Source organism: Sphaeramia orbicularis, chromosome 14, assembly GCF_902148855.1.
Source record: "Sphaeramia orbicularis chromosome 14, fSphaOr1.1, whole genome shotgun sequence".
Classification (NCBI taxonomy): Eukaryota; Metazoa; Chordata; class Actinopteri; order Kurtiformes; family Apogonidae; genus Sphaeramia; species Sphaeramia orbicularis.
Window position 1 is genome coordinate 41,729,154 of NC_043970.1, and position 13,094 is coordinate 41,742,247.

Below are 13,094 nucleotides of genomic sequence, written 5' to 3' on the forward strand. Positions count from 1 at the left end.
CTCCTAGTAAAACCACATAATAAATCTCAGGCCATCCCATCAACTGTGCTTGAATAAATCTGTGTTATGGAGCATTTGATTAAATGTGTATAGGCTAAACCTAAAAACTCCTCCCATCCTCATCAAACAGATCAAATCGATCATTTATTTCATTGTATACAGTAAACAGGGAACAGAACAGCAGCTAACTCTTGGCGTGTTTACCTCCGTTTCCTACTGTAAGCAAGAAACAGTGTGTCAAGAGTATTAATTACCCAAAAAAGGAATTCTGATTTATGTATCAACAATACGTCTTTTTATTGTTTTGTTTTACTAAAACAAATGAGCTCCTTCTGATTGTAAACAGTCACGCAGTTGCAGAATCAATCTCAACATTTCTGGTCATAATGAACACAGTGTCTCTTTACTGTCTCTAGGACTAAAGCGATGACTCCTGTCCTTTTCTAAATGCAGACAGCGCCATTGGCTCTTGTGAAATACAACATTTGATAGGCTTTATTTCACTTTGGGTGCTATAAACTGACAGCTAGTAACTGACCTTGAGTTTCCTTGTCAAAATGAAAGCCCCATATTCATTATGAAGAGCCTGGACTCCTTTAAATGTTTTTTTTTTTTTTATACCTACATGTTAAATTATATCAGCATTGTTATGAAGAAGCACCAGTAATACTTCATTAGTTAAAACATACCATAAGTGGGGGTTAAGGCACAGTGGCGCATGCTGCAACATGGACTTCGCTGTTGTAATATAACTGTACAACAAGCAAACAAAAACACTCAATGTAGGTTAAAGAGAGTGGGAAGACCAGGGGACAGTGAAATAATAGTAATACATGATTTGTTTTATACTTGGACACCGACACTAACACCATACACAGGAACACCATAACAAGCACGTGGGATTCGCTAGCAAGCAAATGGGTCACAAACACACATGGGATTAATTTAACAGATTGTGGGTATGGCAAAAAGAAAGGGTAGCAACCCACAAGAAATGCCTAGAAAAGAAAGATCTTCAGGCAATGGACTGAAGGGAACACCAAAACAAAGTCCATGCAGCATCGAGGGGGACATCAATTTTTTTTTTTTTTTTTGGGTATGAGGACCCGGAAATAAGGAAAAGTTTTAAATGATACCAGAAAAATAAATAAAATACAGGGGGGTAACATTACCCGGAGGTAAAATCAAAATAAAATCAAATAAAACTTGCCATGTAGTTTGCTGTGGTCACACCCGGGTATGCAAGATCAAAACGGGTAACCAGTGCAGGCTGCAGGTAAGAAACGAAAGACAAAATCACTAGCCAGTATACTTGAGGGGAAAAGGGAAAGAGAGATACACGTAGAGAGAAATAGAAGGGAGCCTAATGCATCAGGATAAAAAAGCATTAGTAATGGTTACCCAGTCATATGTTGAGTGGAAGGGGGAAAATGTTCAAAGGGGTTAAGATTGGATGAGGATGAGGGGGAGTGAACCACTCTGGCTTCCTGCATTATTTTTTACAATGAGGAAGAGCCTCTCTTACATACCCAGTGGGATATATTCCCATCACGCACTGGGCCAATGAACCAAACGAAAGCCATTCACCATCAGTTCTGTGCTAATCACAGACTCGCACTGATTTCTAAAACAAACACAACAAGCCAAAGCATCACTTGTATTTGTGTTCACAGCTTGTCAAAAAGCCGACACCGACGCTGGTGAAATCACTGCCAAGTGTCAACACTACTTCAGCTCTGCAGCCGTACTTAACTCATCACTCCTCTGTTGAAATCAACACCCAGGAAGGTGCAGAGACAGCACATCCACACTCACCTAATTTCCCCCGGAACATAAAGTTACAGTATAATGAGTTCCCTTTAAACCTAGAGAAATAATGAACGCAAAGGTTGCTTTAAGGGTGTTTGTGATAGATCTATATAAATAATATCCACATTAACGGGAGACTTGATGTGCAGACCATCAGCAGATGTTTGGCAGCCCTCTCTTGGTTTATTAGCCACATTTACAATGCATGACAGCAGATCTGATGCCACGGACAGCCTACACTAATCACCACTGCTTCATGACACAGAACAGGAAGAGCAAACGAACCGAGACAAAACCTTTCACAACACATAGAAACATCTAAACGCTGATGGAGAAACACACCATCTCCAAAACGTCAAAAAGAAACAATGGGGATAAAGCTGAGTCATGAGACAGTCTTATTATGTGGACGATTTTAATGCTTTTTAGGTGAATTACAAAGATTGTGCCATTAAATAAATGAATAACAGAGTTCTAAAAACCTGTTTTAACTCTGGTGAGTGTCTCCTCTATGTTACAAAGAGTGTTGCGTCGTGGGTTGTTTCTATCTTTAATGCTTCTAGGCTAATGTTGTTACTGGTCTAATCTAATCTTCTTGGTAGTTGTTCTATGTTCAACTGGAACTTGGAAAGTCAGAACTGAAGAAGTCTCTAAGATGAGAGACGAAATGTTTTCAGAGGAGCTGAACTAGTCCAGTTGAAACGAGAAGAACTACCAAGAAGAACGATGACCTGGGCAAATGAGAACCTACACAGATGTTCTAGGCTAAAGTTGCTAATTGTTATCACTGATCTTTGAACCTGTTTTTCATTATGGTATGGCACGTGCTGCATGACCTCTTGCCCTTGTAAAAGAGATCATGATTTCAAAGGGATTTTATCTGATTAAATAAAGGTTGAATTAAAAAAATAAAATAAAATAAAAAATAATGTCTTTTTCTTTTGTTTTGGTTTTTGCCTTTTGTTTTTTTTTATTTTATTTCTGGTGATTTGTAGTCTCTTGTTGTGATTTTGTAAGTAAAAATAAAAATGATTAATACAAAAAAAATTTAATAAATAAAGTAATGTGTGTATAGGGATTCTTTAGTGTCTAAATATATCTGGTTTGTTTATAACCTGCAGGAGCTTGTGCACCTTTTTTTGTTCTGCTGATGAAATAAATTCATGATGACATGTTTCAGATTAAGTTCAACAGTGCAGCAAAGTTTAGAGGAAATACAGAAGTATGATATGATCTAACATGATCTTTTCATCAGATCATCCATCCTAAAATGAGGATAAGATATAGTCTGGCATTCATTAGATTTTTAAACATCTTTAATATAAATAAAATATGTAACAAATAAGGTGTAACATCGTGCTAATTAGTGTTTTAGATGTGAACAGTGTATGGAGGAAGGCAAGAAACAGCTAATCACTGAATTAAAAAGCCAATTTATAGATATAAAAAAAAGATTAAATGTGTCAAAGTTTAACACATTTAATCTTGTTTTGTTTTTTATGTATATATATATAAATTGGCTTTTTTAATTATAAGATTAAATGTGTCCAAAAAAAAAAAAAAAAAGATTGAATGTGTCAAAGTTAAGCGGTAGAAAATGGATAAATGTGTCAAAGTTTTTTGAGACAGTCCTTTAAGGATTTTTATTACATTCCTAAATATATTACGGTCTTGGTGCTAAATATTCCTCAACTTTCCTCATTCAGTCAGTGAATAAGACTAATCTGCAGACTGTTCTGCTAAGGCAAACATGCAGCTCATTTGTTCCCCATTCACTTTAACAATACAAAGTGTTCCAACATGTCAAACAGCAGGACACTGGCACAGAGGAGGCTTTCTTTGTTTACAACACTGCCCTCTGCTGGCTACTCCATCAACTCACAACTGATTCAGCAGAATGAACCCTGGTTATTCATTTCTCACAGAAGCCTTTATTTTAAAATCCAGAACCTCCCTATCAAGCAGGAAGTTTGTATCCTCTGGAACATAGATGTAAAAAAAAAAAACAAAAAACAAAAAACAACTGAGGTCAGAGGCTAAAGTCCAGATCTGAAGACACACATCGGTACTCAGTGAGGACAATGCAGAAGAAAAATGTGTGCAAGGAATGGGAAAGGCAGAGAGAGGGGATATGAAGGAGGTACGGCATTATTTCCTCAAATGTGACATAAAATTTATGCACGCTAAGAGCAGCAAGTAATTAAAAAGTAGAAAAGAAACAACCAAAACTCAAAAATGGCTGCTTGAACAGTTAACCACTAAAATGCCTTGAATTCACAAGAATACGCATGAATACGTTATATTTTCAGGAAGATCGTAATATACACACCTGTATTAACCCTTACATAGTGTTGAGGTCAAATATGGCTTATTTTGACGTTTGACAGCTGGAAAATAAAACCCTAAATTAAGTCGAAAATTCATTAGTGACCAAAAACATGCATAAAGGAAACTAATTTCTTTAAAAATGTATACTTCTGAAGAGGTTCTTCAGTGTTTGGTATATATAATAAAGCTGTTATGAGTCTTATGTGTCCAAGCCTGAACATTTTAGCTTCAGTAATATATATTTAATCACCCTGGATCTTACATTTTTATATCTAACATAAAAATAAGACATGATATTATGTCATTGTAGATGTTTTTCCCTATAAATATTGTGTAGAACACAGGTGTCAAACATGCGGCCCGGGGGCCAAAACCGGCCCGCCAAAGGGTCCAATCTGGCCCCTGGGATGAATTTGTGAAATGCAAAAATGACACTGAAGATATTAACAATCAAGGATGTTAAAGTCATTTTAGGTCAATTTAATCTAAAGTGGGTCAGACCAGTAAAATACTATCATAAGAACTTATAAATACTGAAAACTGCACATTTTTGTCTTTGTTTTAGTGTAAAAAAAAAAAGGAAAATTACACAAAAATGGTTACATTTACAGACTAGCCTTTTACAAAAAATTTGAATAATCTAAAAAACAATATGAACAACCTGAAATATCTTAAGAGAAGTACGTAGAATATTACCAGTATTCTGCCTGTTATTAAATGTTGTGTGTATTTGTAGATCCACTGTGATCTTTACGTTGTTTAAATGATAAACTAAGGCATAATATTGTTAAAATTACACTTATTTTTCTTGGGAATTTTCGGCTTGTTCATATTTGTTCGTGTTATGTTCAAGTACAGTTTGTAGATGTAAACATTTTTATTATGGAATTTTACTTTTTTCACTCAAAAACAGAGAGAAAACTTTGGAGTTGACATTATTTAGAAGTTCTTATCCTATTATTTATATTATTTTACTGGTCCGGCCCACTGTATATCACACTAGGCTGAATGTGGCCCCTGAACTAAAATGAGTTTGACACCCCTGGTGTTGAACCTAGAAAAACTTACTTGTCCTGCTCTTGGAAACATTAATTATGGACTACCCACTCATTTATTCAATTCATATCAGGTATATATGCATTTTAATAGATAATGTGGTCCAAAATTTGTTATAGAGGTCAAATATGGCTTATTTTGACGTTTGACAGCTGGAAAATAAAACCCTAAATTAAGTCGAAAATTCATTAGTGACCAAAAACATGCATAAAGGAAACTAATTTCTTTAAAAACGTATACTTCTGAAGTGGTTCTTCAATGACTGGTATATATAATAAAGCTGTTGTGAGTCTCATGTGTCCAAGCGTGAACATTTTAGCTTCAATAATATACATTTAATCACCCTGGATCTTAGATTTTTATATCTAACATAAAAATAAGACATGATATTATGTCATTGTAGACGTTTTTCCCAATACACATTGTGTAGAACCTCAAAAAAACTTACTCTTCCTGCTCTTGGAAACATCAATTATGAACTACCCACTCATTTATTAAATTCAGATCAGGTATATATGCATTTTAAATAGTTAATGTGGTTGAAAGTTGTTATAGAGGTAAAATATGGCTTATTTTGACGTTTGACAGCTGGAAAATAAAACCCTAAATTAAGTCGAAAATTCATTAGTGACCAAAAACATGCATAAAGGAAACTAATTTCCTTAAAAACGTATACTTCTGAAGAGGTTCTTCAATGTTTGGTATGTATAATAAAGCTGTTATGAGTCTCATGTGTCCAAGTGTGAACATTTTAGCTTCAATAATATACATTTAATCACCCTGGATCTTACATTTTTATATTTAACATAAAAATAAGACATGATATTATGTCATTGTAGACGTTTTTCCCAATACACATTGTGTAGAACCTCAAAAAAACTTACTCTTCCTGTTCTTGGAAACATTAATTATGAACTACCCACTCCTTTATTAAATTCAGTTCAGGTATATATGCATTTTAAATAGATAATGTGCTTGAAAATTTGTTATAGGCTCTTGATTCAGGTCAGATTTGGAATAGACACTATGAAACAGTATGTAAGGGTTAAACAATTCACTGTGCAAATTACAGAAACAATACTTAACCCTTTATCGGGAAAGTGACTATTTTCAGTAATTTCCACAAACATTAAATATGGGGCCAATCATGTGCCTCAGTGAATTCAAGAAGCATGTTGGTTTTGATAAAACTACACAGTGATTTAGACAGATTTTATAGAGATTTTGAAGCTGTAAATACTGAATATGACTTATTTTTGTCAGTTTATGACCTTATAACAGTTTTATTGCATGTGTTTACTTTTTAGTGTCTGCTCGCATGTTTTAAGGCAAAAGGATGTAGATGACTATGTCCAATAACACACTAAGGTGGAAATTTTGAATGTCAGAGTATTTCAATGAGTGCCCTATAAAGGGTTAATTTCAGATGCTGTTTAGGAATTTAGAGGAAATATGGAAGTATGACATGATTTAACATGATCTTTCAGTCAGATCCTCCATCCTAAAATGGGGATAAGATATAGTTTGGCATTCATACAATTTTTAAAAATCTTTACAATAAATAAAATATTTATCAAATAAGGTGTAACATCATGCTACTTAGTGTTTCTGATGTGAACACTGTGAAGGAAGGCAAGAAATAGCTCATCACTGAACTAAAAATGATAATATTTAGCCAATTTATTTTAAAAATTATATATACCTACCTCACTTTTGTTCACATTGTATATTGTATATTTTGCAAAATTTGATACAGGGTTCCTACAGGATTCTACAAGTTAAATTTAAGACTTTTAAAAACTACTTACAACAAAATTGTATGCTTATTTCACAGCCTTTCATGGCCATACTGGCAAAAAGTTTTGACTTTTTTATGTGTTGATTCCCATCGTTCTGTGTCATTTCTCACTGGGGGGCTGCAAAGTTAGCGATAATTGGTTCCTAATTTCAAGATAAATTGTTGGAACAGGTGGAACTGAGTCAACTAATGTTACTTTATTTGCACTTTGGACATTTCCCAGACACATTTAAACACAATATAGTGAACAAGTTTATGGCAACATAATTTTAGACCCACCATATCAAATTTAATACCTTTTAATTAAGACCTTTTATAAGGTATTAAATGCAGATTTGGAAATTCAGGACTTTTTAAGACCCCGCAGGAACCTTGTAGATAGTGCATTATAACTCTATCTTACTTGTATTTTTTTTTTTTTTTTTTTTTTTTTTTTTACTGCATGCTTCATACCTACTTTATGTTCTATGTTTGCACCAAACCACTGAAACAAATACCTAGTAATGTGAACCTTGTTTACTTACATGGCAATCAACATGGTTCTGAATCTGAGATAAATTAAGATTAAAAGCGTACTCATTTATTTAATTCAGATCAGGTACAGTTGTTTTCATAAGTTTACATACCCTAGCAGAATGTGTGATTCTTTGGCCATTTTTCAGAGAATATGAATGATAATACAAAAACTTTTCTTCCACTCATGGTTAGTGGTTGGGTGAAGCCATTTATTACACTGGTCAACAACAAATTTATTGTTTAAGTTTTTTGAGCTGATTTAGGATAATTTTGGTGTGCTGAATCCAAAAATCACATTAATTTTGCTCAATCAGGTCAACTTTCTGAACTATGCTACATATTGGCTTTTTAACATTTTTGCTTACATTTATGGGCATTTTCACATCATATGATACAAAATTCTTTCATATTTCTTGCAATAAACGAGTTCTGAAGATTTTACTTTTGCCAATTTATGATTAATGTTTTTTTTAATATTACAGGTGAATGAAATGGCTTCGACTAGAAGATCTTGCAAAAATAAGCCTGACGTATTCTGCTACATCTGCGGTGAATACACCATTGTACCTAACAGGAATCCTGTTAGAAAATGATTTTTTTTCTCTTAAAACCTATTTTGGGTGAGAACTATATGAAAAAAATTAACTGATAAAGTCACAAAAATGTAATCAATTTTGTGAGAAGATCAAATTTTTCAAAATCAAATTAGCAAAAAAACCTGACCTGATTGAGAAAAACAGATGTCATTTTTGGATTTAGCGGTGCAAAATGGTCCTAATTCAGTTGAAAAAACCTAGACAACTTGCAAAAAACATTTTTTTGTAACCCAGTGTTATCAAACAAATGTGTTTGGTCTTTTTAAATCATACTGACAACAGAAACTATCCAAATGACCCTGATCTAAAGTTGACAAACCCTAGTTCTTAATCCTCTGTATTGACCCCTTTAACATCAATGACAGTTTGAAGTCTTTTGGGGTCGTTGTGGATGAGGGTCTTTATTTCTCAGATGGTAAAGCTCTCCATTCTTTTTGGCAAAACACCTTCAGTTCCTTTAAGATTTTTTTTTTTTTTTTTTTGCATGAACTGCACTGTTTAAGACCTCCCCAACATGGCTCAATAGTCGCTTTTCCATTGGACATCTGCGCAAAATTTTACCGATATTTACTAAATGTTGAAAAAACAGAAGTGCGTAATGTTGGTTTGTTTATTTATTATCGCGAGATGACATGAGAAGTCATTCTATAAACATGGTGACCAATGTAAATATGGCGTTGATTTACAGATATATTCATTATTATTATATATTACCCCTGTATCTTGTACTAAATTAAAAAATACTTGGATTTCCTGGCGACATATTTCTTCTTCTTCTTTGCTTGTTGTAACATCCGTCAACATCCAGTTTTTAATTCACCTGACTCTAGTTGCGAAAAAAGGTCCTTCCATTGCAGTTTTGCGTGATATACCATGTGCGCTACGTCCGAAAAACCACTTCTTGCCAGCCCAACAACTTTTCAGCAAAAAATCAGACTTTTGGCGAAATTTGCAAAATTTGAGGGTCAATAGAAAAGCGACTACTAATATTGAGGTCATGAGACTGAGATGGCCACTCCTTCACCTTCACTTATTTCTGCTGTAACCAATGACAGGTGGACGTGGCCTTGTGTTTTGGGTCATTATCATGCACATTCTGTCAGGGTATGTAAAGTTATGAACACAACTGTACTGTATATATGCATATTAATTAAATAATGTGGTTGAAAATTTGCTATCGGCTCTTGGTCCAGGTCAGATTTGGAATAGACACTATAGAACAGTATGTAAGGGTTAAACAGTTCACTGTGCACAACACTTTTTCCTGATATTAATGCAGAAAAGCAGAAAAGTAATGACTACGCTGCCTGACAAAACAGAGGGAGGGAGAGACTGAGAGGAGGCCATGTTGGCAGTCATTCATGATGCTGAGCTGGGATGGAGGTCGGAGGGTTATGTAGAAAAAAACCCACACTTGGAAGGATGCAAAGGGGTGCTGACCTTGAGAGGAGAGATGTGGGAGTGGGACACGTAGCCGTGCACATTCTCGATCTCCGACAGGTTCTTCTCTGAGACGTGCACGAGCTCGGGGGCGCGCACCTCGTTGGTGAGCCGTGGGAAGCCCTGGTCAAGTGGCGGTGAGTCATCTTCCTGGTAGTGGTACTGCTGAGAGTGATGGACAGGGACACGTTTACTCAGCCACATACTGGTACAAACTACAGACAAGCAAAAAACTACACTCCATTCCCATAAATAAACACACACACGTCAGAGATAAACAGTATTATATGGAGGAATCTCAACTGCACTGTGTAATATTGATTGACTTGGACTATATTCAGTGCAGTACTTTTTAACATCAGATTAGTACTGTTTTTTATACTTTTATCACAGATTTTATTATGTGCATTATTTATTTATTTATGGATTTTTATATATTTGTATACTGACTATGTTATTCTGTATATAAGTGTTTTATCCGTCTGTTTTGTTGGTTGTTTTAGACCAATACATCGTTTCGTTTCTGCATTGGATTTATATTGGAAACGTTTAAATGACAAAGAATCTGAATCTGAAATGTCCTGACTCTTGGAAAAAAAATGATGCCTACCCACAATGTAATTTAAGAATCCTTTCTCTTGGGAAATCATTGCAAATCTAAGAAAGTTCAACAGAAAAATACACATTTAAGAACAAAAAGTAGTAAAAAGCTTTGTCGTAAATCCAAATATTTTTTGTGTGGAAATCGAAGTCAAAAAGCTGACAAATCACACAAGAAGTGTTTGCTTTAGACACTTAAATAAAGAAATCTGATGTTTGAATGATAAATGATGTTTTTATGACATTAATTTAAAGTTTTTATTGTATTATTATAGTAATTATTTTATTTTATTCATAAAGAAATGACATGCATTTAACTCAATGACACCAAAAATAATTTTCTCAATAACATATAGTTACATTAAATTAAGGACATCTGAATTTAAAATGTAATATACAACCAAGTAATACTAAAAAAAAACTGGATGTCAACTAATTTACATAGAAGAATATAGTTGGTGTGATAATCATTTCTCATATTAAGGATAGTACTTTTTCTTCCTCTGCAAAAATGAACAGAGATACTAACAATGTTTCAGCAACACTTTATACTATATGTATAAAACCTACTACTATATTTTGTTGTGAATTATTAATAAACATTTTGAAATTATAATATGCAACTGGTTTTCATAGCAAATATCTGTACCTTAAAATAAAATCATACCAGTTTCTATGTATTTTCTGTTTGTTTTTTGTTTGTTTTTTTTGGAGGGTTCTACATTTCATCAGTCGAGGAAAATAATTCAGATGTGGTTTTTAGTTGTAATCAAATTAAACTCAGACGTCAATGCTTGAACTGAAGAAAAACTTAGTATTTTGTTTCTGGAAAGGTGTGGTAAAAGTTAGAGGTAGACCGATATATCAGGCTGATATATTGATTTTTTTTTTTTTTTTTCCAATATTGGCTATTGGCCTTTTTTTTTTTAAATCAGTAGTAAAAATGTTATAAGATATCTGATCAGGCACCTGTGTGGACAGCACTTGAAGTTCAATAAATGTTAAAAGTACTATGTGTACGTGTATTAATAATTTTATTTACATTGCTGCATAAAAATCTTAATTATCTTAGTGTTTCAATTGTATTTTACGGTCAGTGTGCTTTAAAAAAAAAAAAAAAAAGAGGTCTTAAATATCGGCCACTATAATTGGCTGTAGATATTGGCCATCGGCTGCCCAAATTTTTAAATATAAGCATCGGTGTTAGAAAAACCCATTTCGGTCAACCTCTAGTAAAAGTGTCATGGAGTTTATACTAACACTAATACTGAAATATGTAGTTATTTAGATTAAACAGAGTTCAGATTTGGCTGAGTGCATGTATTAATAAAAGATTTTTTCAAATTTATTCTTGTATTTTATTGTATCGTTTTTATTTTATTTTATCATTCTGTATAACACTGTTTTTAATTGTACAGCTGTTTTATGTCTTTAATCTATTCTTGTATGTTATTCTTTTATTTTGGTTTTTATTTATTCTTCTGTACACCACTTTGGTCCACTGTGGTTATTTTAAGGTGCTTTACAAAAGAAGTAGAGAGAGAGAGGTTAATTGTTAATCTTCCCCTGTAAGTCGCTTTGGAAAAAAGCGTCTGTCAAATGCATAAAAGTAAATGTAAATGTAAAGAAAAAAATGTATTTTTGCAGAATTATAGAAAATTGGGGATGTAATTTATTGATAACGCTCTAAAAATTACCATTGAGGGATGTTCTTTATTTAAGTGTGCGACAGTTTTCCCTTTAAGTCACACAAACTGATGATTTGGCCTCAAACTGATCACTGTGACACTCCTTCTAACAGCATCTTTTCCAGTATCTGAAGGTTTACAGTCATATCAACCTGACCATTGTGACACCCACAGCATATTCATACAGCAAAATGACATTTCAATCTCCACTGGACGTAGTGAAGATGATCTTTAGAGAACAATATAAATGTCACAGTCGTGAGTTTCAAAGGCATCTCTGAAGAATGCTCTGACCTGATGGAGGATGGAGTGGACAAGGTGAATTAGAAGTGAAATTTCTCATTACAGAGTTAATGTGATGAATTCTCCTTTAATCTTCTAAGTGGTTGAGCGGTGGCGACTGAAATATGAATCATCTACAACCGGTGAATAGTGAATAGGTGTTCTACGTCATGTGTGATGTCACGGAGGTGGTACGAATGCAATGACCAGGGTTCGTACACATTTTTCAACGTCAAATCAAGCACTTTTAAGGGTCTTTTTCAATTTTTTCCAGTACAGCATCTTCTTGCTGGGGTAAAATACATATCTACAGGAATACAAATACTCATGATTATTTTATTTTTCACTTTTTATCACAACAATGTACATTGTATTATGCTATAAACATCTAAAATTATGTTTCATAAATGCAAAAAGTTTATAAATTAACTCATAAAGACCCAAACAGCCACTGGCAACCAAAAGCATCTACTGATATAAAATATTTAATACCTGTTAATCCATTAATCCTATCAATAGATTTAAATAATTGGTGTAAAATGCAGTTTATCATCATTTCATGGTCATCAGATATGACCTATTAGTTACCGTGGAAACACTGTCATCTTCTACAGCATTGATTCACCAGTAAAACCCATGGAGTTGGATCAGTGACAGTGGATGGACACACTGGGTTTATATTCAGTCAGTGGTAGATTTGCCGATAAAGCCACTTTTTCCTCAGTTTCCTTTATTTCTGATATAAAAACCCTCAACTTTATTCACAGCATTTATGAACATCTACATGATCAGTGAGTTAAAATAGGAAAATACCTGATTTACACTGAAAAAATGCAAAATGTAGAGGATAATATTATAATAAATGGCACTATAACACTTAAGAAAGGTTAAATAGAGAGAAAAAAAAATCATGTTTGTAACTCTGTAGCTCTGGGTTTTTATGAGAACACAAATTTTATCTCCAAAAAAAAAAAAAAAAAA

At 33.7% G+C, this 13,094-nt stretch overlaps 1 protein-coding gene across 16 annotated transcripts in view; it reads right to left on the reverse strand.

Moving 5' to 3' along the window:
* Positions 1–13,094, reverse strand: part of dlg2 (discs, large homolog 2 (Drosophila)) — a 417,220-nt gene that overhangs the window by 186,420 nt on the left and 217,706 nt on the right. For 11 of the 16 annotated variants that reach the window (XM_030154920.1, XM_030154919.1, XM_030154917.1 and 8 more), the window contains 2 exons: positions 9,544–9,708; positions 1,211–1,270 (listed from right to left, as the gene is read on the reverse strand). In XM_030154920.1, coding sequence (XP_030010780.1) covers positions 1,211–1,270; positions 9,544–9,708 — 225 coding nt within the window. The remainder of the gene's footprint in view (positions 1–1,210; positions 1,271–9,543; positions 9,709–13,094) is intronic. The other 5 variants (XM_030154936.1, XM_030154929.1, XM_030154928.1 and 2 more) reach the window with 2 other exon arrangements.